We start from the raw sequence: 25,757 nt of genomic DNA, 5'->3' as shown, positions 1-25,757 counted from the left end.
CTTGGGCTAGGCCGGAGTGGAGGGTGGCAGCAGGCTTACTGCTTCTGGCTGGGAGCAGAAGTTCCCATTTCCAGCTAATACCTCATCTGAAATCAGACCAAGCAACTAGCAGGAAATGTAACATGCTTTTGAGAGCTCCAGTAATCCCTGAGCTGTCTGTACCCAGCGCATGGTAGGAGCAGGTTTGTTGTTGAGGTGAGAGCCCTTGTCATGAGCTCCATCTGGTGTAGGGTGCGCGTGCCTGTATCTCACGACGCAGTCACAGCTCTGCAGTCTGTCCCTGCTCTTCTGCCAGGTATGAGTTCAGGTCTTTGATTTTAGGCACCAGCTTGATTGTTTGGTCCAAGCTGAGGATTTAGTAAACTTGGGCTGGCTGTATTGCTGACACCTTCACTGTTCTGGCTGCCCTCTGCTATGTGATGTTATTTTGCTTGCTGTTAGCAAAAACTGCTTTGGGAAAGTTCACGGCATTTTGCCGGAAACTACTTGCATCCTTCCTTTCTTCTTACTCCTTCCACAGTTTAGTTTAACCTTGTAATTGTTGCTTCTTGCCCTCTGGATTTCGTGACGTTCAGATACTACAACACCAGGTATTTAACATCTCTCATCTCAACCACATAGTCTGACTCTTGCATGTGAATCTTAAGGAGTGCTGGCAGGACTTGCTGTGTGCACACTCAGAGGAGCTCCTTTGAACCTGGCCTCCGGTAGCAGACAGTGGGGAGGCTCCTTTGTCATGCCACGGCATTTATTGCCTTTAATATGGTTCTTGGATTTTACAGGTAGCCTGAGCAGTTTCCCCAATGGAAAAAGACAAGGCCTTAACCCTTTCAGTGAGTATCTTGTCAAAATGTTTCCTTTTTTTCCCGTGATAACCATGTGTCCCAAAATTCATTCTCTCCTGCTCTCCTGTGTTCACAAATATCAATACAGAAACAGCTGGAAACCAAAGTTGTTCATAAGGGGTGTGAATATAACAACATGCAGCTCAGCTGCGTCATCTTGAAGTCCAGCACTGTGTCTTCAGCTGGGGCAGACAGGACATTGCTAAGGAATTATAGTAGGATACAGCAGCTATGGGATGAATACTCTCCTACCCTATTCTCCCTGCTCCTAGCAAGGAATGATTTAGGTGATTTGTTGTGTTTACGTTACATTACTCCATGGACAAGTTCCCATGAAGACTCTTCTCTGTCCCCGTGAAGGTCTGCTCTCCTCTGTATTTTGTGGAAGTGAATCACACCCTTTCATCAGGCATGAAGAACAACTTCTATTTGTTTTGCTTTTAGACCTGCTGCCTCATGGTTTCATTGAGTTGTTCTCATTTTGGCTTGAGAAACAGTGAGCAGTTCTCCGCTGCCTGTTTTTCTCCTGCCACTTGTTGTTCTATAGCCCTCCAACATATATCTCGTTAGACTCCTTTCCATGTTGAAAAGACCTAGGCTATGTATTTGCTTAATGACAGAAATCTTCCCATGCCTCCTGCTGTCCTCCTTACCTTTCTGTGTACCTTATCTGGTCCTGATGAGATGGGCTGAACAGAGAACTGAAGATAAAGATCAGCTGACTGAAGATAAACATAATCAATCACTACATTGATGTAGTGATGTTTCCTGGTGTGTCCTCAGTTCTTACCGTGTATTTGATTTTTGTCTGCTGCTAAAAGCTGAGTGGAGGCATTCGAAAAATTGTGTACTGTGGCTTCAACCTCTTTCCTGATCACTCAGAGTGCTTCGTGTAGGACAGGTCATCCCCGCTCCCCACTCACGCGCTGTGTTGCATGTATAGACATTGAAGTCAATCCGCTGTTTTTATAAGCTGGTCATTGAGCACTGTGAGTGCCTTTTGCAGAGCTGTGCAGTTGATTTCAAATATGACTATCTGGAATAATTTTGCATTTGGCAATATTCACCCGCTGTGGCAGGGCATGTCGGTTAGCACCAATCCCAGTGAGGCCTGTTTGGTAACCTTTCTCCTTTCTGAAAACCAAATCCATACTTCTGCCTTCTCTTCGCCATATTTTCACCTGTAATTAATCCACAAAGCTCTCGCTCTGATCCCATAAGAGCTTTGATTCTTTAAGAACCTTTGACGAGAGACTTGACAAAAGCTTGCTGAAGAAATGAGTGCAGGGGTGTGCGCACCCATCTGGCTCACTAAGCAGCACCCTTGCATCATCCACTGGAACACTAATAGCCCAGCAGGGTCCTGGGACACCCAGCTCCAAGTATGCTGTATCCCCGCCCCAGATTCAGTAGCTTGGTAGGCTTCAGAGTGCCTGGTGCAGGCAGGTCTCTAGGAGCTATTGAGCAGGGAGACTGCTGCATTGTGCTGCTGCAGAGGTGGGGAGAGGTGGCTTGCCCTCGCCCTGCATGCCTGCCTCCTTCGAGGCCTGCTTGCCTGCTAGGGAAGGAGGCAGCTGGCTGTAGCTCACAGGGGAGGTGGCGGCAGGGCAGCCTGGCAGCAGCAGGCTTCTGCATCAGCCGTGGCAGGCGGAAGAGCAGAGGGAGAGATGTCGGACCAGTTGTTTGCCCAGACTGCATGCCCATTTCCAAGGAGGGGGAGGGAGAGGAAAGTAGTGGTTTATGTTTAAAAATACGTCAGTCCCTCGGGCTCCGTGTGACTCATTCAATGCTTTTTTCAGCAAGGCTGTCTCATTAGCCCCTGATTGTTTTCAGCCTCACAGCTTACTCTGGGATCTCAGCCTTCTGGGGCCTTGGCTGCAGCTGAGGCTGTACTGTATCTTTATCAGTCAGGTGCCCTTTTGGTTTTAATTTGCCTTTTTTCCTCACTTTTTTGGCTTCTGTTTTGTTTGTTTTCCTCTTTTCCCACCCCACCCTTTCAGTAGGTCGCCTGGTGTAGCAGCAGAAGACAGGAAGGGAAGGCAGGAGCCGACCCAAAGGAAAGAAATATCCAGCAACAGGCGGACAGACACCTTTGCTGCTTGTGAGCAAGCATGCAGCATCAGCAACATCCAGCGTAGCAGAAGTGGCACCCAGAACGTTTGCACTTTTTAATAATTGGTTTGGGTTTGGGTTTGTTTTTAATTGCTTTTCAATGCCATTATCTAATACTTTGGAGAGCGGGGGAAGCAGGATCATGACTTTTTAAAATTGGAACAGCTACTGATGACGTAAAATTGAGTTCACTGGGACTCAAAGAAAGAGAATTTTATATACTGTATATAAATATATATGTAAATTGTACAGTTGTTTTGTACAGGGGTTGGAGTCACTCTTCTGTTCCTCCCTTTGCTTTTGAAGGCTGTTAGGGTTAGAGGGACACTTTGCATTTAATGGATTACAGTAATGCATTCATTTCTGCCACCAAACCATCATTCAGTTGCAAACCTTAACACCCCCATGCAAAAAGGAGCAAGTATATCATGCTTGCAGATGTGCACACAGTGCCCCAGGTACCAAATGCTTCTTGGGAGCAGCTGAACCCCTTCTTTTCTTACTGTAAAGCCCTGTGCAACTTACGGGCAATTGGGCTTTTGAGAGAGCACAGGTTGCACCTAAGTATTGATGCACTGCAAAGCTGCTTAAAGTAAGGCTAGAAAAGGGTTGTATTAAGGACACTCAAAAGTAATTTCTGCACCTGTTGCAAGCTGGGCAGAAATGAATTGCAAATGCATTACTATCCAGGCTCAGAAGGTGTGCTTAGCTAAGATGTGCCATGCCTCGGGAATCTAACGCTGTAGGAAGGACGTGGGAGCTGTAGGTCTAGTAGGGTCTGTGGAGTGAAGTCTTGCATCTTCCTCTCTGACAAAGTGTTCATCTATATGCTGTACAACAATAAAAATATTGAGAAGCCTGCTAAAAGCAGCATCAGCCTGCCTGTTGCTTTGCTGAAGAGCAAAGAACATATTTGTCGGTGCAGAAAGACACAATCACGCTGCTGGTCCCCAAGAGTCTGGTTTACTCACGTTTCAACACTGCAGCTTGGGCCATGCTCACTGGTGAAGGTCTGTCTGCAATGACTATTCTTGTCTTTGGTGGCTGTGAATCTCAAGCTCCTCTCCTGCACAGTGGTGTGCCTGCCTCGCTTAGAGTATCCACTTCACCCGATTTGCTGTTATCAGTACCTCCTGTGCTATCACACTCCAGTGTCACATTATAATAGCAGTGAAGACTTGGATTGAGGAGCCTGGTCTCTTGGAGGCCACAGGAGCTGTTTCAACTACCAGCATTTTTTCCAGAGTTGTTTCTTACTTAATCTCAGATATAATTGTAAAGTCAGCAGTAGGGCAGGGACACCCATATCAGCAATCCTAGGTTTGGGCAGAGTGTGATGGGACACACAGTGTTTTGCTTTGTGCATTTCCAGCCACTGGCAGCACTTGCCTGTTCATAGGAAATGTTCTGAGCAGCCTCCCGCTTCAGACCTGGTGATCCTTGTGCCACTCATCTGTGGACCAAGAACCTGTAGTCAGAGATGATGACGTGCTATGCTAATATGAGATCACACCAACAATTGCTTGTAACAGCATTGCGTTACTGTAGAGACTGGGCTTGTCCCTTGAGGCTTTGTTGCTTTGGTAAAAGATGTTGCAACACAGCATCTTCACGCTGTGGCATGTCATCATGACAATAGCATGAGATAAACACATCACAGCAGGAGTGTCCTGATGCAGTTAGTGCCTTGTTGACAAAATGGAAAGCTTAAAAAAAAAAGAAAAAACAAACCAAAAAATCTTTCTATAAATAACTGTTTAATAGTAGTAATACCTCTTCCTCTGGAAAGTAGATTGGAGCTAAGTAAAGCATTTGGCATGGTTTAAAACACCTCTGGTAATCTCTGAAGTATACATCACACCGCCATAATATAAAGAAGTCATCTCTTTAGCAAGAGCAGATCCTGCTGCTTGATCTTCATGGTTTCTCGCATACAGTGTATGTGCTTTTTTTTGGCCTGAAAGCTCCCATCTTCTTGATTGCATCTTCTTTTTTTTTTTTAAGTGCCCAGGGCACATCTTTTGTGTGTTGAAATTATTTGATTTAGTGTATAGTTAGAAATGTCCTTGTCACTCATTAATACTATTGTAGGAGAAAAGAATTAATCCAACTGTATAAAAAAACCCTCTCCTTTTTTAATATGCTAGTTTTAGGAATTAAAAGCTCTGGCTGCTGGGTTGGTGTTTGTTTGGTTGGTTTTTTTCAATGTATAGTTGCATCCAGCAAAAGCAGCCACTTGGATGCCTATAGGAGTTCTGTCAGCCAGCCACTGGGGCCGGGCAATGCCCCACAAGATTGCGGGGGGAGTACAGAGCTGCTAAAAGTCACTGCATCTTTTCTTCTGGAAATGTCAACAAACCAGCCAGCCAGCGCTCCTGCCTGTCACATAAATCCTTCTGCAGCCCTCCTTTTTCTCATCCTTGTGTCCTTCCCCTCCAAAAGGCCTGCACTCACATGTAGTTTGCAATTAAAATTGGGTCAGTTCTTCAAGGAAACAAGGGGTGGCTGTTGATGTTAGCTTTGGTATTGGTGGGTATTCATGTTGCTATGCTAGAGCTGACTTTATGGATGGATTGGGGTCCAAGCATTGTATTGCTTTCCCCTTTACTTTCACGAGACAAGTCCAAGTCCCTGCATCCTGACTTTCTGTGTTTGCATGGGTCTCTGACCAGCTTCTGGCAACACTTGTACATTGGCGTGCAAGACCCAATCAGCATGATTGTGTAACATCTGGATAGAGGTTGGGTTACTTGTTCTGGGTTTGTGTGTTGGAAGATCATGCAGACAGTACTGGTCCTGATTCTAATAACCCATCCTGTAAGTTGTCCAAACAGCCTGTACTCATCAGAAGAGAGCAGTGCCTCAGCTCCCCTTTTCCCTTGTTGCTTTTATTGCCAGATAACTGACCAGTCCACCTGGCTGCCAGGCCAAAGATGTCCTTATCTGGCAGTGGTAAGCATTCTTTTGTTCTGCCTTGCATCAGTAGCATCCTACTGAAGCTGGGGCATGGGGAATGTCAGCGTTGTGCCGGGAAGCAGACCCTGGGCATGTCTCTCCTCATCCTTCAAGTCTTCCTGGGCCTCTCCAGCTCTACTTTGAATGAAAGCTGAAAACAGCTGGGACAGAGAAGAGAACCAGGGCTCCACAGTGCAAGTCATCTGCTCTTCCTGCCAGAAGCAAAAATCTTTCCTTTTTTGATGATCCTCCAAGGGCGTAGTGTGTTGGAGGGAACTGCATTATGGTGGGATTCATCCGTGTGAAGGCACTGCTTTCCATGGCCTTAGTTTATATTGAACTTACCCTGTCCCAGCACATTTCTGCCTGTGGCATTGTTTGTTAGACTGAAAGGCGTCTGTTTGATTTTGATTTTGTAATAAAATAGATAACTTTTGCTCCAGTGTCTTGTGGTGGTTTCTTGCTGAATCTTTATGTCCAGAACTTACGTCTTTCACACACTATTCTGTTACCTACACAGTGCCGTAGGAGAGGGAAGGGGACTTTCCTGCTCCCGGAGTCATGTGTCAGTCTTTGGTTGGGATCTGAGGTCCTTGGATGTTTCTCTCCTGTGTGTAAGCCTCCAAGTTGAATTGAAACATGCCCCAGAGTGCTTCTCTGCAGTTTGATGACAGCTGCCTGAATCTGCCCAGGCTCCTTTGAAAGGCTGTGAAGCTTCAGCAGGAGAGTAGAGGTGACCGCAGAAGGTGGGACCCACAGCCAAGTGGGATCTCATAGCACAGTCTCCTAAACCAGGGACAGAAGACAGGCACTGTACCTCATGTCCTCATCCCCACTCACCTTGGGAGCCTTCATGCTTTACTTTTGCAGGTCAGGCCTCACTACATGGGAGCCTGAAATACTGTCTTCTAGGTGTTGGCCAAAACCTTTTAATCTTCAGAGGTGACAAGTAGCAAGCTATGCTGGGAAGCTGCTGCTATTGTAAAACATGCTATTTCCTAGGCTACAGGGCGGTGCTATTCATCAGAGGCTGCAGTACCAGGGCCATGACAAAGGAGGCCACACACGTTTCCCTATCAAGCAGATACGACCAGTTTTCTCATCACTGTCTATGTCATTTCACTTGATCACATGTAAATCTCTTGCAATTAATAAGGAGCCAATTCATTTATTGCACATTGAAGGGGAGGCAATTGCAGTCCCAAAGGGAGGTTTTCTGCTTGTATGGTAGATGGGCAGAGAGGAGGTCTGCTAAGACTGGTGTCTTTAGATGCAAGTTCAATGATGAAAGGGGAAAATGCAGAGATGAATGACAGCCAATGTGGATTTGTCAAGAATAAAATGTCAAACCGAGCTAATTTCCTTGCATTACCAAGGTAACAGGTTTTGGGCTAAGGGAGAAGCAGTAGTTGTCATCTCTGGAGTTCTGCAAGACTTAACTAAAAATAGGAAAATAATATTAAAAGAAAAAAAAGCAATTCTTTGGCCATGTTTCCTGTTTCTGGGGTCAACATAAGGTACTCTGAGAGGCCTTCACCCTTCCTTGGTGGTGCAGTCATTCTGTAAGCAAGTCAAAAGAACTACAAAGAACTTGCTTCTGCCTCTGCTTCCAACAGCGATATTGCCAGAAGACTTTTCCTCTTCCCCCACCTCTTTCCCCCTTATCTTTGACACAACTAACAAAATCCACATGCAGAATGCCGACCTTCTGACTTCTCAGCAGCCAGCCCTTGCAAGCCATTTCAGGCAAAATAACTTGGCAACCCTCCAAAAGCTGATATTAAATTGGACAGTGGGATCTGCAGAAGTGGCACTCCTCAGTTTGGAAAACACCTTGAAAACAAAGTGGGTTAAAAAAACACACCTCAGGAACTAGGACTATAACAGCAAGTATTTTCTATGGAGTGTTTGCCAGAAAACCTGGGGCTGGCTCCTTTGGGAGGCAATGATGCTGTCTGCTGTTCTGTATCCAAGGGCCTGCTTACTGATTTCAATGGCTGTGTTTGTTTTTCAAAGGTGCCTTGCCTGTGCACACCAGGAGGTGTCTAGCTTTCGTTCAGAAAACAACACCAGCTCTGTGCTACATGTTGCAGCACAAACCTATATCCCCACCTCCCTCAAAAGCACGAATGAACATTTATTCCACATTATGTTGTTCTTTCAGCACATGAGGACTGGGCTGAGGGTCTTCTGGCTCTCAGCCCAGGCAGAGGAGCCTGGTCTTGCTGCGTGCTTAGCCAGTTGACATCCCCTTGAGGACAAGGCACTGGCGGTGGGTGGCTGTGCTCACTGCCTGAGCTAGACCTGCACTGTGCTGCAGGCAGAGGGGTGCCTGTTGGGTGTTGAGGGAGGCAGAAGTTTGTGGCTCCCGGAGGCTGAGGTTGCCTCCTGTCTGGTGCCAGCAGGACTGGCAGGCCCAGCTCTCCTGCATGCAATTCACAACTAGGTGGCCCTAGTTTGGAGCTCAGAGTAGCTCCTCAGTGCAAGTTCTGGGAGTCTGGGGTGCAGATGAATTCAGCTCACCTTACTAGAACAGACAAATTCAGTCCCAGCACAAAACAGATCCTTAATTCATTGCTTTTTGGTATGCGAATGAAGGACTCAAAACCGTGCATGACCTTCGTCCTCAGTTTGGTGAAATGAGTTCTTCTGTAGCATCTCAGTGCTGTGCTTCAAGCAATAAAAACTGCAGAGTTCGAATGGCCATTATACAGGACAGCTCTGGCTTTGCATAGCACAAAGTACCATTGCTGTCTCCATCAGTCATGATTTTGGCTGAGACCACTCGAGTAATCCCTGCTGACTTCACCATGTCAGAAAAGAGTTGATGCAGCATTTGGCTGAAGAGATGGAGCTATTTCTGAAGTTACTTGGATGTTCTCGCTGTGAGCTGGCAGGTTGTAACAAGCAAAGCTGTGTGAAGGTGGCTGAAGTTGGATGTGTTCATCTGCAGCCCAATGTGAACGTGAATTTTTGCATCTCTTGAGCTGTTATGATTGTTTCAAGTGTTCAGATGTTTGCTGCAAGCTTTTTCTCCTCGAAATGCAGTTGAATACCAGACCTTTGTAAAATGAGTTAATCTGAAGTGCTCAGACTCCAAAAATAAATATCAAATATCAATGAATTCAGAAAACTGGTGGGCAGGCTCTGTGAAGAGGTGCCCTAAAGGATAAAACAGATCTGAGAACTGATAAAAGAGCTGGGGTCAAAGTCCCATTAAGAAGCTATCCTGCTGCAAGGGAAATGAAGTAGAGACCAATAAAGGGGATCAAGAGCTCTTCAACATCCTGAAGCATGAAAAGGAAAAATATGAAACATGGGATTGGTGTTGGAGCATTGTAGACTACATGTGAGGTTCCAGGGGACTTACTTAAGGATGACATGGCAACATCACCTAACTAGAGATGAAGAAAAACCTAGGGAATTATGGACCCGATGTCCTAAAAAATCTCTCTGTGAAAACTTAGAAGAGCAAGCTACTGACCAGTTATTCTCTAATCCCCTAGACAGATTTATAAATTTGTAAAAAAAAAATGGCTGCAATGGCTTTGTTGATGTTTTGCTGAGGACAAATCGTATCAAACTAATTTGATTCCATTCTTTGACAGGATAACTGGCCTCATGGCTAGGGGGTCAGCACTAGATGTGATATGTCTTGACTTTGGTAAGGCTTCTGGCACTGTCCCAGAAGACATTCTCATAAGCGAGCTGAGGAAACACAACATATTTAGACTCACAATACATTGAGCTCAGCGTCAAAGTCAGAGAGCTTTCTGGGGAAATCTTTCCAGTGGCTGTCCAGGTCCAGGTCCAGGTCTATTGAGGATTTTCATCAGCAGCTTTAGGAAATTGCTTTACTATAAAATTTCCTGGTGATATCCAGCTGGGAGGGGCTGTGAGTACCTATGAAGGGTAGGAGCAGAATGCTTCATAAACTGCAGAAATAGTCTAAGTCAATAGGATGAGTTTCAGCAGAGAAGCATGCGATGAACCTGCCGTGAGGCAGCCAGCATGAATGCGCAAAGACAAAGTGAGACCCAGCAGGCAGCAATCCAGCAGAAATGACTGCTCAGAAGCTGGAAGAGGAGAAAGTGGAGAACCTGAAGGGCTTTACCACATACAAAATGCTCATACGACAAGGATAGTAATCAGTTGTTTTCCATGCCTTTGTGAATAAAACAAGAAGGAAAAAAAATAGCAGGGCCAAAAAACCCCCACATTTGGGATTGCTGTTATTTTTCTACCCAAGATGCTACTGAAGAAGAGGAGACAATCGAATCTCTTTTGATAGCTTTTTAAAGAGCTTATTGGACAACCGTGGTGTTGATAGAGGCACAGAGGTGCTCTGTACAGCATGCCTTAGTGCCAAGGAGGTGCCCGGGGGACCTTCTGAGAGGACTGTTGAAGCTTTTATGTTGAGATTTTTTTTTCCCCCTACATCTTTTCCATGCACCCGAGTTGTACACAGATAATTCTCACAAAATGGGACCAGTGTTTCTGTAATGCAAGTTTATTTTCTGAGACAACAGAGGCATCTTCCTGGGAAGGTATTTATAAGTTCACATCTTACACCCCCCCCCAAAAAAAAATCTTGCTTGGATGGTTTATTTCTTTAATTCACCTAGATTTCGTACTAGTTTCAAAGTACTTCCTAGACCTGTGTTATTTTTTATTGCATTCTTCAAACTGGGCCAATTTCTGAGTGCTTGCCCAGCAATGAGTAGTAGGTAGGTCACAATTTTTCCTTTAGCCACAGCTCCCACTCAGCTTGCCACACACGTGGCAATAGCAGCGGTACTGTCTGGGACACTGGTGAACGCTCACATGTAGGTGCAGTAGGAACATCTGATGAGCTCATCAACCTCACATCATGCCTGCAGCCTCCATGTCTAAACTCAAATTGCCACCTGAGGCCAAGTGTGGGGAAGGGCCGGGTTTCCCAGTTCGACATGGAGAGGGGCCAAGGGTTTCTGCTGCTGGCAGCAGGGGCAAGCGTGAGTGACCCCCCCGCACCACCTGCTGGGATGCCCCAAGGGCCTGGGGTGCTTGTCTCTACCACCGCATGCTGCCGGGCAAAGCACAGACCCCCCCCAGGCGAAGGGAAGGTAGACATGTATGTGTGTGGGGTGGGTAAATCTACTCATGGTGTTAATTATCTAGATATTTTAAATAGCTCATTTAAATACTGGGAAGTCCTTAATCCCTTTCCCCTGTGGAGGCAAGTTGGGAGCCCTGTCTTCTCTGCTGGGCACTAAGCGGCACTGGCACACATAGCTCTGTTATTAACAAGCTGGCTGCCGCTGGCACACGCACACAGATGACAATGGTCGTTAAAAACTTTTTTTTTTCCCATATAATACTCCAAAGTTTATTCTTGGAGACAAGTGCTTTTTAGCTTGTGTCCGGGGCTGGCCAGGGCTCAGCAACTGCTGTTCCCTTTTGTGCGGGCTGGCTCCTACACCGAGGTCAGGGCTGCGACCACTCCCTGGCAGAATTAACCCAAAAAAGCTTTGGTCTGTTTGTTCCCACAGAAAAAAAAAGCAATTCCAGGTGAATGATATGAGGAACGACCTGCCGCCAGCTAACACCAAAGTGCAACTGAGGATGGGTTGAAAGTTCCTGGCTTTGAATGGTGGCATGTTCAAGCGTGACCAGATCTTCTTCTGGATACCCTTCTGTTACTATCTATATCTATCCTATTGTGCTGTCAAGAACTGGATGATGGTCATTCCTCAAAGGTCTTGTTACCAACCCTTTGTCTCAACAGTGTCCGGTTACAACAATACCAGGCGTCCTCCAAAATGCTTTCCCAAAGCAAAGTGCTATGCTGCTGGAGACCTGTAGCTAGTCATCGTCCCACCGCAGCAGTGGGCCAGGGTGGTTGAAGCCTGAGGGCACAGGCAGCTGATGGGGGCTTCTCCTTGCAGATGGTGCTGTGAGGTGAGGTCATGTTGGTGCTTTGGGATGGAAGGTGGTGGTGGGGTCCTCCCATACCAGGGGCAAGTGGCTTACAAACCAGTCCAGAAGCCCCAGCTGTGGAACCAGAGGCAACGTGCAGCACAGACTATTTTTGTGTTTAATTTGTACTTGTCCAGAAGAGCCTTGATTGCACCAAGAACACAGTAATTGCCAAAAAGGTGACAAAGCCCATTCTGAGAGCTGGAATTGCCTCCTCCCTGGCTTAAAACCTCTGCTCAATGTCTCTAGCAAACACTTTATTCTCACTGTACCATACTGCACCCAGTTCCCTGATGCCTGTGTGCTCCTGTCACTCAGCCCAGCTCGCTCTGGGATGGCACCCTTCGGTCCCGGACCTAAGCCTCGGCACCTGTGGGGACTGGGATGCTTCTGCACAGCGGTGGCAGCCAGCCAGCCCCAAAGGGTCGCAATGCCCCCCCACCCCCCCAGCCCCTTCACTGAAGTCAAAGGCAATAGGTCCTTTTGCAGAGCCAGAGCACGTGTGCTTCCCCTGGGTCAGGGCAGGCGAAGGGGTCATCCCTGGGCTCCCACTGGGGTTGTGGGCTGCACCAGCTGCCCGTTTGCTGCAGAAGGGCACGTGGGGACAGGTCTGGCACAAGGCTCACAGTAAAGGGGATTTTTGGGGTCAGGGGCCCAAATACAAGTGGAAAAAGGCAGCCAGTGACGATGCCGGGTGAGGAGGCAGCATGGGACCAGCCAAACCCGGGGCACAATTCCCGGCCAGCTTGAGGGGGACGGGCGAGTGATGCCTCTTTGCAAAACCCAAAGGCTGATTTTTGACTGCCATCTATGCAGTGCAGCATCACCTGGATGGCAAAACCCGTGGGGTGCTGGGGGTGCCCCCGCGGCAGCGGCGGTGGGAAGGCAGCCAGAGGTACCGCTGGCCCCACACCATGCATGGTCCTTAGGCTATGCCCCCGTGCCATGGCAGACCCCAGGGACAAAGCAGCTCCTCTGATCACCTCTGCTTTTCCCTCCTGATGTCAGGGTGTGTTATTTATCCTCAACCGCAGCAGCGAAGGGGCCTCAGTGAGGAGCGGGGACGGAGGGGAGAGGGAGGCCAAAAATGTAAGCGTCTGCTGCCCAGAGCAGGAGGGCTGCTGCGAGAGGCCAGCGGCTGTTATTGCAGGCTGCCATGGGAAGCTGAGGGGAGACACAAAGGGGAAGGAGCAGTGACAACAAGAACACCAGCAAAATCTCCTCTCTGCCAGTCAGCCACGGGCAAGTGCTGCGGGTTCCTCCCAGAACTGAACCGGAGGGCTGGCGTGGGAGGGGGAGCAAACCAGCCAGAGCCAGTGTGACCAAGTCCAGGCACCTGCCCAAAGGAAAACAGGAGCAAGCAGATAGCTAGACCCAAAATAAAACATAAAAGCCTCAGCAAAAAAAAAAAAAATCTGCAAAGGCACCAAACTTGGTTTTTTTTCAGCTTGCATATTTTTTAATGAAGTAAAAAATAAAAATAAAAGAAAGAAACACTCCACAGACGTTGTCGGCCTGGCGCAGATCGCCCTCGTGCATGGAGGGCACCAAGGTCCCCGTGCAGCCGGCACTCACAGCAGCCAGTCCTCCCCGCGCCCCTCCCCGAGGTCAGCAGAAGAAGGAAGCGGATGAAAAGCACATGGTGGATACAGCACAAGCACAGACAAACAGCACTGCAGCTCCCCAGGCCCCGCTGTAGCCAGGGGTGGATGAGCTGGCACGGGTAAAATAAGAGCTCAACAGACTTTACATGTCCAAATTAAAAACAGCAATGATAACACCCCCCCTCCGCACTTTAAGCCCCCACAGACAGCTTTTGTAATTTTTCTTTCAGTGTCACACGCGTGTGCTCTGGGGTCCCCGGCTGGCGGGCACGGGCAGCGGCAGCAGCTGCTCTCGGTGGCTGTTGGCACGGCCAGAGGGACTGGCAAGCTTGGTGGGAGCCTGGCCTCGGGGTTTCTTGCCCGTCTTTTTCAGGCCCCTTCCCAAAGGCATGGCGAAGGGAGGGTAAGGAAGCAGGAGGTCAGATGCCTGTGGGCTTCAAACCCAACGGCTTCCACCCACGGTCGGCTCCCACCAGCAGAGCTCCTGCTGCTGCTCTGAGAAGGAGCCTTCTTCTCTGCCTTACATGTATACACATTTATATAGAGCTATAGAGATCTGATTGATAAACATTTTGTATGAAAATAAATACTTCATCTGTGTGTTAAGGACCATCGTCGTTCTCATCTAGTCACCTGCTATAACGTTACATCTCTTTTTTTTGTCCGTAACAACCTTGTTCCCATTGCTTGTTTCCTAACCTGCGGCCACCTCCTCCCTGCCTCCTGGGGCAGCAGAAAGCACTGCAGCAGGCAGAGACGTACCTTTTGGCAGCCCCTCTCTTGCCGCCTCCCAAGATTTGGCTTCTTATAGGGAACTTTATGAAGAAAATATTTCCCTTTACAGCACCTGTTTCTTGATAGAAGAAATTACCTTCATCTTGAAAACATTTTACAAAGAGTAAGGTTTTAACATCCTCTTCCAGGACTCTCAATTAAGAAATATGTTTCTAGATAGCACTGTTTATATAGATATAGTTTTTATTTATTTTTATTACCAACCCAACATTTCAATTTGCAGCCATTGATGTAATTCATGACATACTCTCATGGTGTTTATGTTTTTCCTTAAAAAGAAATGCACTTCAAATGAAAAGGATGCCTTTTTGTCTGTCTGGTGTTCCTAAAATGTACTTGAGATGCTACAGGAGTCCTGATGCGGGTGGCAGTTTTTAATCCTGTACCTTTCAATGGCCTGAAGACCACCAGCAAGATGCGGGCGCTGTGAAAACCAGGGTAGCAAACAAGGGAAAGGGCAGCCACGCCACAGGTCGGGGTGGGACGGCACTGGGAACATATGGGCATGCTATCCGGGTTTTCCTGAATTCACTTCCACCTCTGAGCAGGAGGACCACGCAGCAAACCCACCACCCCCCCCCAAGGAGCAGGCACTGCTTTCCTTGGCCCCCTCGCTCCCCCCAGGGCAGGCTGTTCCTGGGTAGCCATTTATTTCTTTATCGGTTGTAAATTAACATAATTATCTCTCCCTGCAGTACCACAAGCTCGAAGTTAATTGTACAAAGAGAAATGCCATAGTCAAAATATACATTATACGTCTTATATTAGAGGGTTGGGGTTTGGGGTTTGGTTTTTTTTCCTCCTTTTTTCTTAGCCCAGGCAGGTGATTGAGATGCTACATGCTCCAGCCTTTGTCACTGAATGTGTGTGTATCTGTGTTTGTATTAAAAATATATCAGTCTTGTGATGTTCTTAAAAAAGAAAGAAATGGAAGGCGGCAAGGGAAGAAACGAGTAATAGTGAAAAAGTTCTCTGACTGTGTCACAGTCTTTTGTGGCTTCAAAAAATACACATGTTCAATTCCAGCGCTGACAGCAGCTTGAAGCTTTAGAGTAGATTTTAAACATTTTTCTGTTTTAGTAGTAAAAAAAGAAAAAGAAATAACCAAGCAGTGTGCCCCCCCAACCAAAAAGCAACAAGCAAACAAAAGGAAAAAAAGGAAAAAAAAAAAATCAAATTCCTGATCAGCCTTCTACAATTCCCAACCAGTAAAAATAAGAAAACGTCTCCTTACAGCGGAGGGCTGCTCAAGAGGAAAGCAGACAAGCCCCTATGGGAGAGGTGGCCTTTGGAGATGGCTGAAACTTCTGAATCTCATTGAATGGGGTCAGTGGCTGGGTCTGTTCTGTTCTGTTTTATTTCAACACTTGCCATTGTTGCTTTCTTTTCTTTTGTATCATTTTGGGTGGGTTTTGTTTGGGTTTTTTTTCACTCTGTGATGGTTTTGCCCTTCTCGGCGCCCAGCCGTCCAACCGTCTGGGCCGTGGCGGCCCCCGAGGGACAGCCGTCCGCTCTGGTGAAACCGCACTTACAGGACCGGTGTCCGGTGAGGTAACGGAGGAGGGGGTCCCTCCCCCCGGCGGCACCGTCCCTCCACCGCCTAAAACCCCTTGATGTAGCAATAGGCCTCCAGAGTGGCGAAGAGGATGTACAGCAGCCAGAGGCTGATGAAGAGCAACGTCGTGGCCAGTTTGCACCCCCGGGGGCCACCCAGCTCCCCCCCGATGTGGGGTCGCCGGCGGTAGAGGAGGATGCTGATGCAGATGAAGGCGAAGATGGTGAAGAGGGTGACGGAGAAGGCCAGGGTGCCTGCTGACACCTGGAACTCCTGCCCCTGCGACGCCCAGTAGATGGCCGCCACTGACCATGCCAGCCCGATGCCCAGGAAGACGTTGACGGCGTTGCTGCCTGTGACGTTGCTGATGGAGGCGTCGGCGTACACGTCCTGGATGGCTGCAGCTTTGCTGGCGAACGTGTCTGGGGTTGGGGGAGGAGGGAAGGAGAAATCACTGGGGGTCCAACAGGAGAAAGGGGCAGCCCTTCATGTCTGGGGACGAGGGAGGCTCAGGTGTGGCACTGGCCAGGTTGGGACACGGATCTCTCCTGGTGCACACCCCCCCTCCCGGGTCCAGGGACTCCATGTTGCCACCAAGTGGGGTGACCTTGCCTGGGGACAGGGCACTGCGGAGCCCCTTCCCAACCTGAACCCCATCCCCATGACGGAGCTGCTCCCCTGGGGCAGGAGAGCTGCCGGAGGACTTTCCTCCCACCCCGTCCCCTCCCCATGGCCACCCGACCTGGTACGGAAGTGCCAAAGGCGACAAAGACGACGGCGGTCACCGAGTCTTTGAGGCCGATGGTGCAGCCGAAGTGGGAGGCAAGGTCGCCAATGACGGCCGTGAGCATGCCAATGATGAGGATGGAGACGACGAAGCAGGCCCAGCCGTTGCAGTACTCGGTGGGGGGCACACAGGCAAACAGCACCTTCCAGAAGACGGTCAGGAAGTGCATCACGTAGTCGAAGCAGGACGGCAGGCGCTCCTCACCGGACTCATCCTCATCTTCATCACCCGCTGCAAACAATGTGGAAGGAGAGGTCCGGCGCTCATGATGGGGCTGGTCAAGGTTACAGGGGTGGGCTGCAGCCCGTGCTTGGCCTCTCACCCCAGGGCTCCAAGGACACGGCTCTCCTGGGACAAGGTGGCGTGGTGCTGGCCACAACAGTGGGCTCAGGGCACACCAGGTCCCTCAGTGATGGGACCCATCACTGCACTGCAGCCCCTTGGAGGGGTTCCCTCCTTAGCCTGGTGGGCCAGGTCAGCCCCGAGGCTGGAAGCACTGCTAGTCTTTGTGCAGATACAGGACGATGGAAATAAATTGGTAAAAGAGAAAGCAGGTAGGGAGCACGGAGCAAATGGCACGGGAAGGAGAGAGATGGAGGAAGAGAGAAGCAGGCCTGCTTGCTACAAGGATGGAAGTACTGTTTCCACAGAAGTAGTTTCTCTTAATTGCTGGAAAGAAGAAAACTGAATACCCCGCACCTCTTCTTTCACTTCAGAAGAAGCCTGTGTGGCCACTGGTGACAGCTCCCACTCAGCTGCCTGCCTGCCTGCTTCCCGCACTATGGCTGGGTGGACAACAGCCCTTCAGGAGAGATGCCAAACCATCAAGAAAAGGTTCAGAAAGGTGCCTGAGTGTCATTAATGGCATGGACATGCCTAAAATGTCTGGCAGGTCTCTGGGCCTTTCCCTCCACCAGCTGCTGCCTCGTGGGGCAACATCTCCTGTCCATATCTGGTAGCCCTCCCTACTCTCAGAGACTACTGGCCGATGGCTACAGGACATCTTCCAGCAGCAGGAGCTACCTGAACAGGACAGCACTGGGCACACCAGGAGCCAGCAGCCCGGCCAGGATGGGATTTTGCTGCCTGTATGCTACTCATCAGACCACTGAAGCAGCAGGAGCACCGCCAGCAGAAGTCAAGTCTGTGAAAACTGGTGTCGTGGATGGCTCTGCACCAAAAGATGGATCTCCTGGGCTCCCAGCTAATGCATCTGCAAAAGCCCAGTATATTTGGAGCAGAGGAGCTCTTTGGACTGGCTTTGCTGACGACCACCATGCACGCAACAGCTAAGCATCACTGACCAGGTAGACGCTGTCTCCTGAGCCCAGACAGATCTCATCCCAGGCTGCACAAACCCTGGGGATGCTGGTGTGGGTTTTCTGATGTCCCCTCACCTGCGCTGACGGTAATGGCCTCCATGAACTGGTCCCTCCAGGAATGTGTCCCTACAACCAAAGCCAGGTTTGTCTTCTTAATCAGCTTGTCCACAGTGCTCTGTTGTGGGAACAAAGACGCACAGCAATTAAACTGGCAAGGCTGACAGGCAAGGCTGATCTTGCAGTGGTCTCACAGCCCCTTCCCAAACTGTTGAGGTGCCACAAGCACTCTCCTACCAGTCAGATGAGGTCATGGAGTTGGGCCCACCTTCCCCCTGGACAGGCTGACCCAAACCTCACCAGAGCCTGCTTCTTTGCCACCCCTCACTCCAGAGGAAGCTCCTTCTTCCCTCGCCCCTGCCTCACCAGAGACAGCTTTGCTCCTGCCCTCTCCTGCACACTGGTTTCTTCTGCCTCCAAGCAGGGCTCCCTTGTCTTCCTTCCTTTACCTCTTGCCTACCAGCAGCTACGTCCCCCTGGCAGTTCTTGTAGGCTTCCCCTGTACTTTATTGCATTGCATACTCCTTTTCATCTTCCAGCAGCCCCTTCCCTGCACATGTGGCCACGCCCAGCCCCCTCAGTTCTGCTTTCCATGGCTGCTCTTCAGTGCCACATAGCTTTCCCCTCCTGGAGGACACCTGGGACAACTACTGACCTTGAACTCATAGGACTCCTCAATGATGACTTCTAGTTTGGGATGCTCGCCAAGTATTGGTTTGCCCATCTCTGCAATTCTCTTGGCTTCCTCCTCTTCAACCGTCAGCTTCCTCTCAGCCACCTCTGTGAAAGCAAAGTCAACACCAAGCTGTAGACAGCAGCCCTGGAGCACTGGGACACCACGGGGGCTTGTCTGCAGGGCCTGAGCATGGGCTTCTGCAGCCCCTTCACAGCTTGCTAAGGTCATGCAGCGATTTGGGGGGCAGTGGTGGGGTGCTGGACTACAGAAACAAAGGACCAAGATTTCTGAATATCGGTTAGTCACCAGGAACATACACAACATGGTTTTAGTTTATTAAAAAAAAAACCCCAAATGTTTCTTTGGCCTGCATTGGTGCTCTTGGATGACATAGGCCCTCCCATCATCCCTGCAGCAGCCACATCTTTGGGGAGACCGAGGAACCGATTCATTCTGCCATTTGGCACAAGCATCCTTTAAGACAGCTTTAATGCCCTGGCGTGTTTCCTGGTTTGAATGAACAGGAGACAGGATCTTTTTATTCCCCTTTGATTAGAAAATCACTGTTGGCACTCCGTGTCACTCAGTGCTTGATCTGACTCTCACATAGACACAGGCAGTCACAACCACACACGCACATGTTCCTAGCATTCAGAAAAATGAACAGGAAGAAGTAAGTCAGGAGCCAAGTGGGTTTTTGCTTTCCTGATACTGGACGTCTAGTTTCTGCTGGAGGAAACTAAACCAGGACCCCAGGTCAGCAGATGCCATCGTGGGGCAGGAGGGGTGCCCCGTGGGACTGCCCGGGAGGTGCAGCATGCTGAGATGACGCTGCGTTGGGGTTACCTTGCTGATGCCCCAGCAAACCCAGCAAGGTGCCTGGGGAGGTTCTGGTTGCCCGGACGGGAAGAAGCACCCCAACCAGCAGGAAGGGTGCCCTGGCACTGTGTCTGGCCCTGACCTAGGTCTCCTCTCCCACCCACACACCCAAGTGCAGGCACATGCCAGTGGGCTCTCTGCAAAGCCTTGACATCTCAAGAAAGAAGCTGGGTTTCCCTTGGCTTTCCTGTGCCTGACCAGTGAGGGCATGCCAGCTGCAGCACGGGGCCGAGCTGAGCTGGGGAGTGGGAGCTGGAGCTCTGCAGAAGCTGGGGCAGTATCACAAACGTAGAGCATCTTGTCCTGGCTGAGCAGTGGGTCAGATGTTACCCAGGTTTTCCTATAGAGTTTACAAACACCCCAGGTAATGCCTCAGATGTGATTAATCCCATGTGGGCTCCAGTAGATCTCATACTCCGCACCAAAAATCACACAGAAATTATAAAGTCCCAGTGAAATCTAGTTATAAACTCTGCCTTCTCTTCATCAACCCAGCTAGATTGACTGCAAAGACTGTAAACCTTGCAAGTCCTGCAGAGTTTATAAAATATAGAATAACTCCTGTGGCAGGTGACATTATTATAACCCATCACAGAAGCATAAGCAGCTACATCCATCATTTGAAATCAGTGATGTACATCAAAGCCATCACTGCCCAGCTCAAAGACAGTGTACCCTGGATTTGGGAATCCCAAAAGTTTACAAATACTGAGACAGGGAAGCACAGCGCCTGGAGAGGAAGGCAGGCAACGCAGCTGGGCAATTCAGGATGCCAGAGGGCTAAGAGGGCAACTGCAGGCAAAGGCCAAGCCAGCAGAGAGGGGAGGAGGCAGCTGAGCTGGAGAAGTGCAGGAACAGGGGTGGACTTGGACAAAATGTTCTGCCTTATGCTACACTTGGAGACATGAACTGATGACCATCAAGAACAAGATGCAAGTTACTTATATTCGCTTGAGCAGGGAGTTAGATGAAATCTAACATCTACATCTCTTTTTCCAAGACAGAGATTGAGAAAGTCCAGTCTCTGCCTCTACCTGGAAGTGTATGAAGATGACAAGCTGTATCCATCGTTGAAAATGCAGGTGCTTACACATTAGTTGCCGTACCACGTACGTGGCTTGCTTCTGTCTGAGCTCCCCCATAACCTGAAGCTCAGGGGAGGAGGCACCCTCAGCTCTGCAAGGCTCAGCTTGGCAGATGAGCTGAGTGCGTGCTGACGTGTGCGGACAGTACTGAGCTGAGCAAAAGCGCAGCAGCCATCCCAGCAGGGTTGCAAAGCCCAGAGTCGAGGACAGTCTGGCTCACCACAACCTTCGCTGGGAAGTAACTACATCAGAAAAGCTGCGGTCAGAGCTGGCGGCACGGTCCCATGGGCTCTCGCCCACTGGCTGCAGTTGGATAGCACAGAAAGCAAACGTCTGGAGTCAGAAGAGCTGCCCTGAAAGTGGGGAATATGGGGCAGAATTTCCTCAGCTTAACAAGTCCAGGAGAAATGACGTAATGAAGCCTTGGTCCCCACTTCAACTGATTTGGCAAAAGCCTTTGGCATGGTAAGGCAACACAGAGCCTCACTGGATACTGGCTATCTAGGCAAGGCTGTGCTGCAGGCAGGTCTGTAAGCACACGCAGTGCAGAATGCCTTCTCCTCCCCATAGGGAGCGGTACCCAGCACGGCTTTATCCCAGAACCTGGCGTCTTGCTCATGCTGGTTTATGTACCTGTGTGCCAGGCGGGACAGCACAAGACCCTACACCCTCCTCGGAGGAGGGAGACCCGCTCCGTCTCTTCCGACTGTGCGCCAGGTCCAAGGCTGTCGAGCAGGCTGCGTGGGAACCCCCGTGTCCATGGCCGGAGGCAGGACCTTCGACTGCTGGCCAGCGACAGAGACGTGCAGCCTGCTGACAGCACATCCACTGAGACATGAATAATGGAGGCCCTGCTGTCACCGCACAGCTCCTCTGGAGTCGATACAGTGAACTGGGGCGCAGAGAGAAGAAACACGGTTGCCCAAGAAGGCACGTCAAGGATGTCCTATGGGGGCAGCTGATTGAACGCCACTGCCAGGGTAAGTCTTTCAATGTCAGCTGCAAGCAAACCGCAGGAGAACAGGCACAGGCAGCATCGCCAAATGGGTACCTCGCAGAAATGTTAATAGAGGAAGCTTGCAGATAATGAAAAAAGGAGGTAATTCCGTCACAACTCATTAAAAAGCAGTCACATTTGTGAATGTGCTACAGGAAAGCAAAGCAGAGAAACCTAACAAACTTCAAAGGTGCATCTGAAAACACTGAACCTACCATTATATGTTCACTGAGCCTCTATCCTAATATAGGAGACAAACAGAGTTTGAGTCTCATATCAATATTGTGCTGGATCTTGCTCAATGCACTTGTGCAAGTGACCCATAAGTGCCACATACCAGGCTGCTGATTGTCCTCTGAAGTTAGAGCAGTGCCATTTGTGGTAGGAAGGACAAGCTTGAGAGCCCAGTTGACATGTCTCTTGCCCCAATCTATACTCACCATACAATTAGAGTTAAGCACCTTCAAAGAGCAATACAAAGCACCTACATGAATCCGTCACTTCTCCCCACCTACCATTTAGGACACTTGAGCACCCTGTAGCATGAATCAGTGCCAACCTCTGCAAAACACCAGACCCCAACCTGAATCTGCTCCAGGCCTGCTGGGTCTATCTGTTCCCATGGGATGCTGAGGACTGAGTTGAGCCTCATGTGTACAGATCCAACAGCTGAGAGGAAATAAACTCTTGCAACATCCCGATGTCAGAGCACACTCACGATGCTCCTGCCTTCCAGAGAAGCACTTCAGCCAGCAGCATGGTGCACCAGCCTGCCTTCGGAGCCGCAGGAGACCACTGTCCCTGCAGCAAGCGTGGGGCATGCTCCCATGCGGGCTATGGTAGCCACAGGCCTCCCATCGCCTGACAGACCACGTGTAGGGATGGGGGTCTTGGAGGGCTCCGCCAGAAGCAGGGACAGGTGAGGTGTGTCACACATCACCCTGCTGCGTTAGCCTGCAAAGACGACTATCAAGGGCTGTGATAAATAAAACGCAGGGGGCAGGGGGGAGAGACAGACTTTTAATTTGGAAGGTCAAGTCTGCCAAGGTGAATGCTGCCAAGTTGCAGCTTAATTATTAACTAGCCTGATTTCTGTTTGTATCAGCATCAGTACCTACTTTTCAATGCGGATTGCACCCTGGACTCCCTGCTGTCAACCCCAATTAAGCCTGATAAGGTCTGGCTATGCCCAGCAAGAACAGGAGCTTGCCAGGACCTCCTGGCTGCCTCCACCTCCTCCCTGGGAAGGGAAGGGTCCCCCAAACCCTGCCTGCTCTGGCACATAGGTGTGTGCTACCACTGACTGCTAGCAACCTATCTGGGCTACAGGAGCATGCACAGGCTGCTCAGACTAGGCAAGCTGGGGCTGCTGCACCAAGGTACTCTGCTCCTCGTGGCAGGGAGTCCACAGGTTAGAGAGGAGATGCTACAAGCAGGGGAGACAAACAGGTCTGCTAAGATCAAAGGCTGGGCAAAAGATCATCCACTTTTGCCCAGGCTGTAGCAATGGCCACAGCTGACACCCACTAGGCGCTGGACCCAACACTTGCTTGCTGGAAGGTTGGTTAAAGCACTCCATGTTCTCACGTATTCTGCCCCATTCAGGGTCAGTTAAAAGTAGGACTGATGAGGGCGGCCAGCAGCTCCTACTTATGGTCCTGCCACTGCCGTGCTCGCAGCCCTGCTGGGCACGTCCCCACGTGCCCACTCGGCGCTCTCACCTGCAGGAGAACGACTTACGCCTGCAGGGCCATCCTGGGACTCCACCTGCAGCTATTTGCAAAGCGCTTTCCCACCTGCACATGATAGGCAGTTTCTTAGGCTCAAAATTCTGTAAGCAGATCCCCTCCTCCTCTTACTTTTTCCAGGGGAAAGGGGAGCACCGAGCAGTGTTCCCACGTCATGCATTGCTCCTGGAAGGCTGGTACTCCATGAGTGCTTGCTAGCTCAACCTCCTTCAGACCGGGGGGACCAAATGGAACTGGACATTGCCTGGGGCCCTCTGGACACATCATAAATCAAAGCTGGATAAAGCCCATTTCCATGGGGTAATCTGGCCACTACACCTTCTGAGCCAAAACGGGCAATGGGAATGCCCTGTAACACCGCTACCCATCACCTAGGCAATGCTGCAAGACTATCAGACAGCCACAGACCAGTTTGTATTCCCTGTCACTTGCTGAATAAATTGAATTAAAACCAGCAATGTATTCATGAAAGATTGCTATGAAGGCCACTTCACACCCCTCAAGCTACCTCATCTCCACCCATTTCTAGAGCGGGCATGTATCTGCATGAAGGTCACCCCTTCTGGGGACTGTGCTGCTAGGAAGAAATTAAAATGACAATTAAAATGGGATTTTTTTGTTGCGGCTCAATAAAATATAATCCTGGCTAAACAAAGTAAACGGTGAGCATGAATGAGTTCCTCTCTCCAGAGTGCTGTCAAGCTGTCAGTCACAACTGGGGAAGACTGCTGGCTAAAAGACGCTCTGGCTTTTGAGGTTAGCATATGGATATGCCCTTTACTGAAACACATGCACATGCACAAGCACCGGCAGCCTGGGCTGCTTTCTAAAAAGGGAGGAATCTGTTTACTTAGCCCTGAAAGCTATTTTTGAGGCGTGATACATCCCATATACATGCCCCAGTGTCCTTAACGCTAACTGGGAAACGCTGCACAGTCATGAGAGGGAGGCTAAGGCACAGGGCTGGGAACTGCACATTATTCCACTGCTGGCTCTGCCTTGAGATTGCTGCTGACACGACTGTCCCCGACAGGCCAGTCAACTGGCGTCTCTGCTCCCCAGTCTCTCCCAAAGTGGACCCAGGAGTTTTAATGCATAAATAAAGAAACATATTTAGAAATATTTTCTTTGATCTGGCTGAATATGTGGAAATGAGGGTAGAGAAGTAGCTACCATTTAGGTAAACCCTCATCCATTTAAAGATCTGGACCTCCTGAGCCCAAGAACTTGCATGCAAAGGCTCTGCTCAGGCTTTCAGTGACTTTTGCAAAGGCTGGAAAGACCACCAGAGCAGCTCATCCACTGCTGGCAATGGCAGGGACAATTGCAGTAGCTATGCACTTTGGTATCAAGTATTTCCCTCTATGAAGAGTATATGAGGAGATCACTGCCAGTGCCAAAACAAAAGGTTATGCATCAGAGAAGTTAAAAAAACCCCAGGTTTGATTCTCAAGTCACTCCCCAGCCACCCCATACTACTGTAGTCCTCTGCAGCCCCAACAGCTGGCACTGGACACTTGGCCAAGCAAGGCTTTCAAAAGCTTTGCACAGCCTTGCAAGTCTGGCTCGGAGAGCCCGTTTGGAGGAAACAAATGCTGAGCTGAACCTGTGCCAAAGGCTCTCCCCAGCCCGGTTACTTTGCCTTGTGTAAAATTCACAGCCCTGTTTTCCCAGGGAGGGCTCTGCAAGGCAGGGAGCCAAGATCTCCCATCTACCCCCAGGAAAGGGCTGCTGGGACAAGAGAGGTGATTTCTCTTGGGCTCATCCATAGGAGCACCCCACGGCTTCTGCAAAGAGACAGTGCCACCGCGGGGGCTGCCACAGAGGTGCCGTGGGAGGGCGAACACCCCAGGGCTGCGGAGGAGAGCCAGGGTGCCCAGCGGTCCCAGCCCTGGGGAAAGGGGTGCTGCCTGGGAAAAGCCATGTGAGCTGCTCCGGGAGGGAGGGACGAGGAGCGGGACCGACAGATTCCACTGAAATGTTCAATAATGCAGTTTTTTTACAAAGATTCCTGCATGTCCATGTAATCCAAATCTAACATGACACGGACTAAACGAGGACGTCACTTCTCTCCCCGCTGATTAGCCGTGATTGCTGCTGAGTGACACTCCAGCACATGCCTCTGCGGCGAGCGGGGCTCTGCTCGCCAGCCGGCTGGCCACTGGCTTGAAGCGTGTGTGGGGGCCGAGCAGAGAGGGCACCCTGGGGGCACTCCAGGACCCCCCCTTCCCCTCACAGGCAGGCTTTTCTTTATTAACTGTTTCCATAGCTGGTGACCAAGCTCTCCAATAACGGCTGCCAAAAGCAATCAGGCTGGATCACAACAGAGGGAGGAAAGTTATGTTATTTTAATAGAAATTATTTGGTTCCCGGGGTTCTGAT

General features: G+C 49.9%; 2 protein-coding genes across 11 annotated transcripts in view; one reads left to right on the top strand and one right to left on the bottom strand.

Annotated features, from left to right (window-relative positions):
* SMOC1 (SPARC related modular calcium binding 1) overlaps positions 1-11,536 on the top strand; it is a 140,775-nt gene extending 129,239 nt beyond the window's left edge. For 3 of the 10 annotated variants that reach the window (XM_072865468.1, XM_072865467.1, XM_072865458.1), the window contains 2 exons: positions 783-833; positions 11,444-11,536. In XM_072865468.1, the coding sequence (XP_072721569.1) occupies positions 783-833; positions 11,444-11,466 (74 nt within the window). In that variant the 3' untranslated portion in view covers positions 11,467-11,536. Of the gene's footprint in view, positions 1-782; positions 834-2,845; positions 6,303-11,443 lie in introns of those variants that run through there. The other 7 variants (XM_072865461.1, XM_072865466.1, XM_072865460.1 and 4 more) reach the window with 6 other exon arrangements.
* Positions 11,537-15,869: 4,333 nt separating this feature from the next.
* The window catches only part of SLC8A3 (solute carrier family 8 member A3), a 92,768-nt gene continuing 82,880 nt past the window's right edge, over positions 15,870-25,757 (bottom strand). Inside the window, exons 3-6 of the mRNA XM_072864671.1 lie at positions 18,646-18,770; positions 18,009-18,108; positions 16,567-16,842; positions 15,870-16,246 (exon numbers count right to left, since the gene is read on the bottom strand). Of these exons, the coding sequence (XP_072720772.1) occupies positions 15,870-16,246; positions 16,567-16,842; positions 18,009-18,108; positions 18,646-18,770 (878 nt within the window). The remainder of the gene's footprint in view (positions 16,247-16,566; positions 16,843-18,008; positions 18,109-18,645; positions 18,771-25,757) is intronic.

Source organism: Ciconia boyciana, chromosome 6, assembly GCF_034638445.1.
Source record: "Ciconia boyciana chromosome 6, ASM3463844v1, whole genome shotgun sequence".
In the NCBI taxonomy this organism is placed as follows: domain Eukaryota; kingdom Metazoa; phylum Chordata; class Aves; order Ciconiiformes; family Ciconiidae; genus Ciconia; species Ciconia boyciana.
This window is presented reverse-complemented; position numbering and strand designations above follow the sequence as displayed.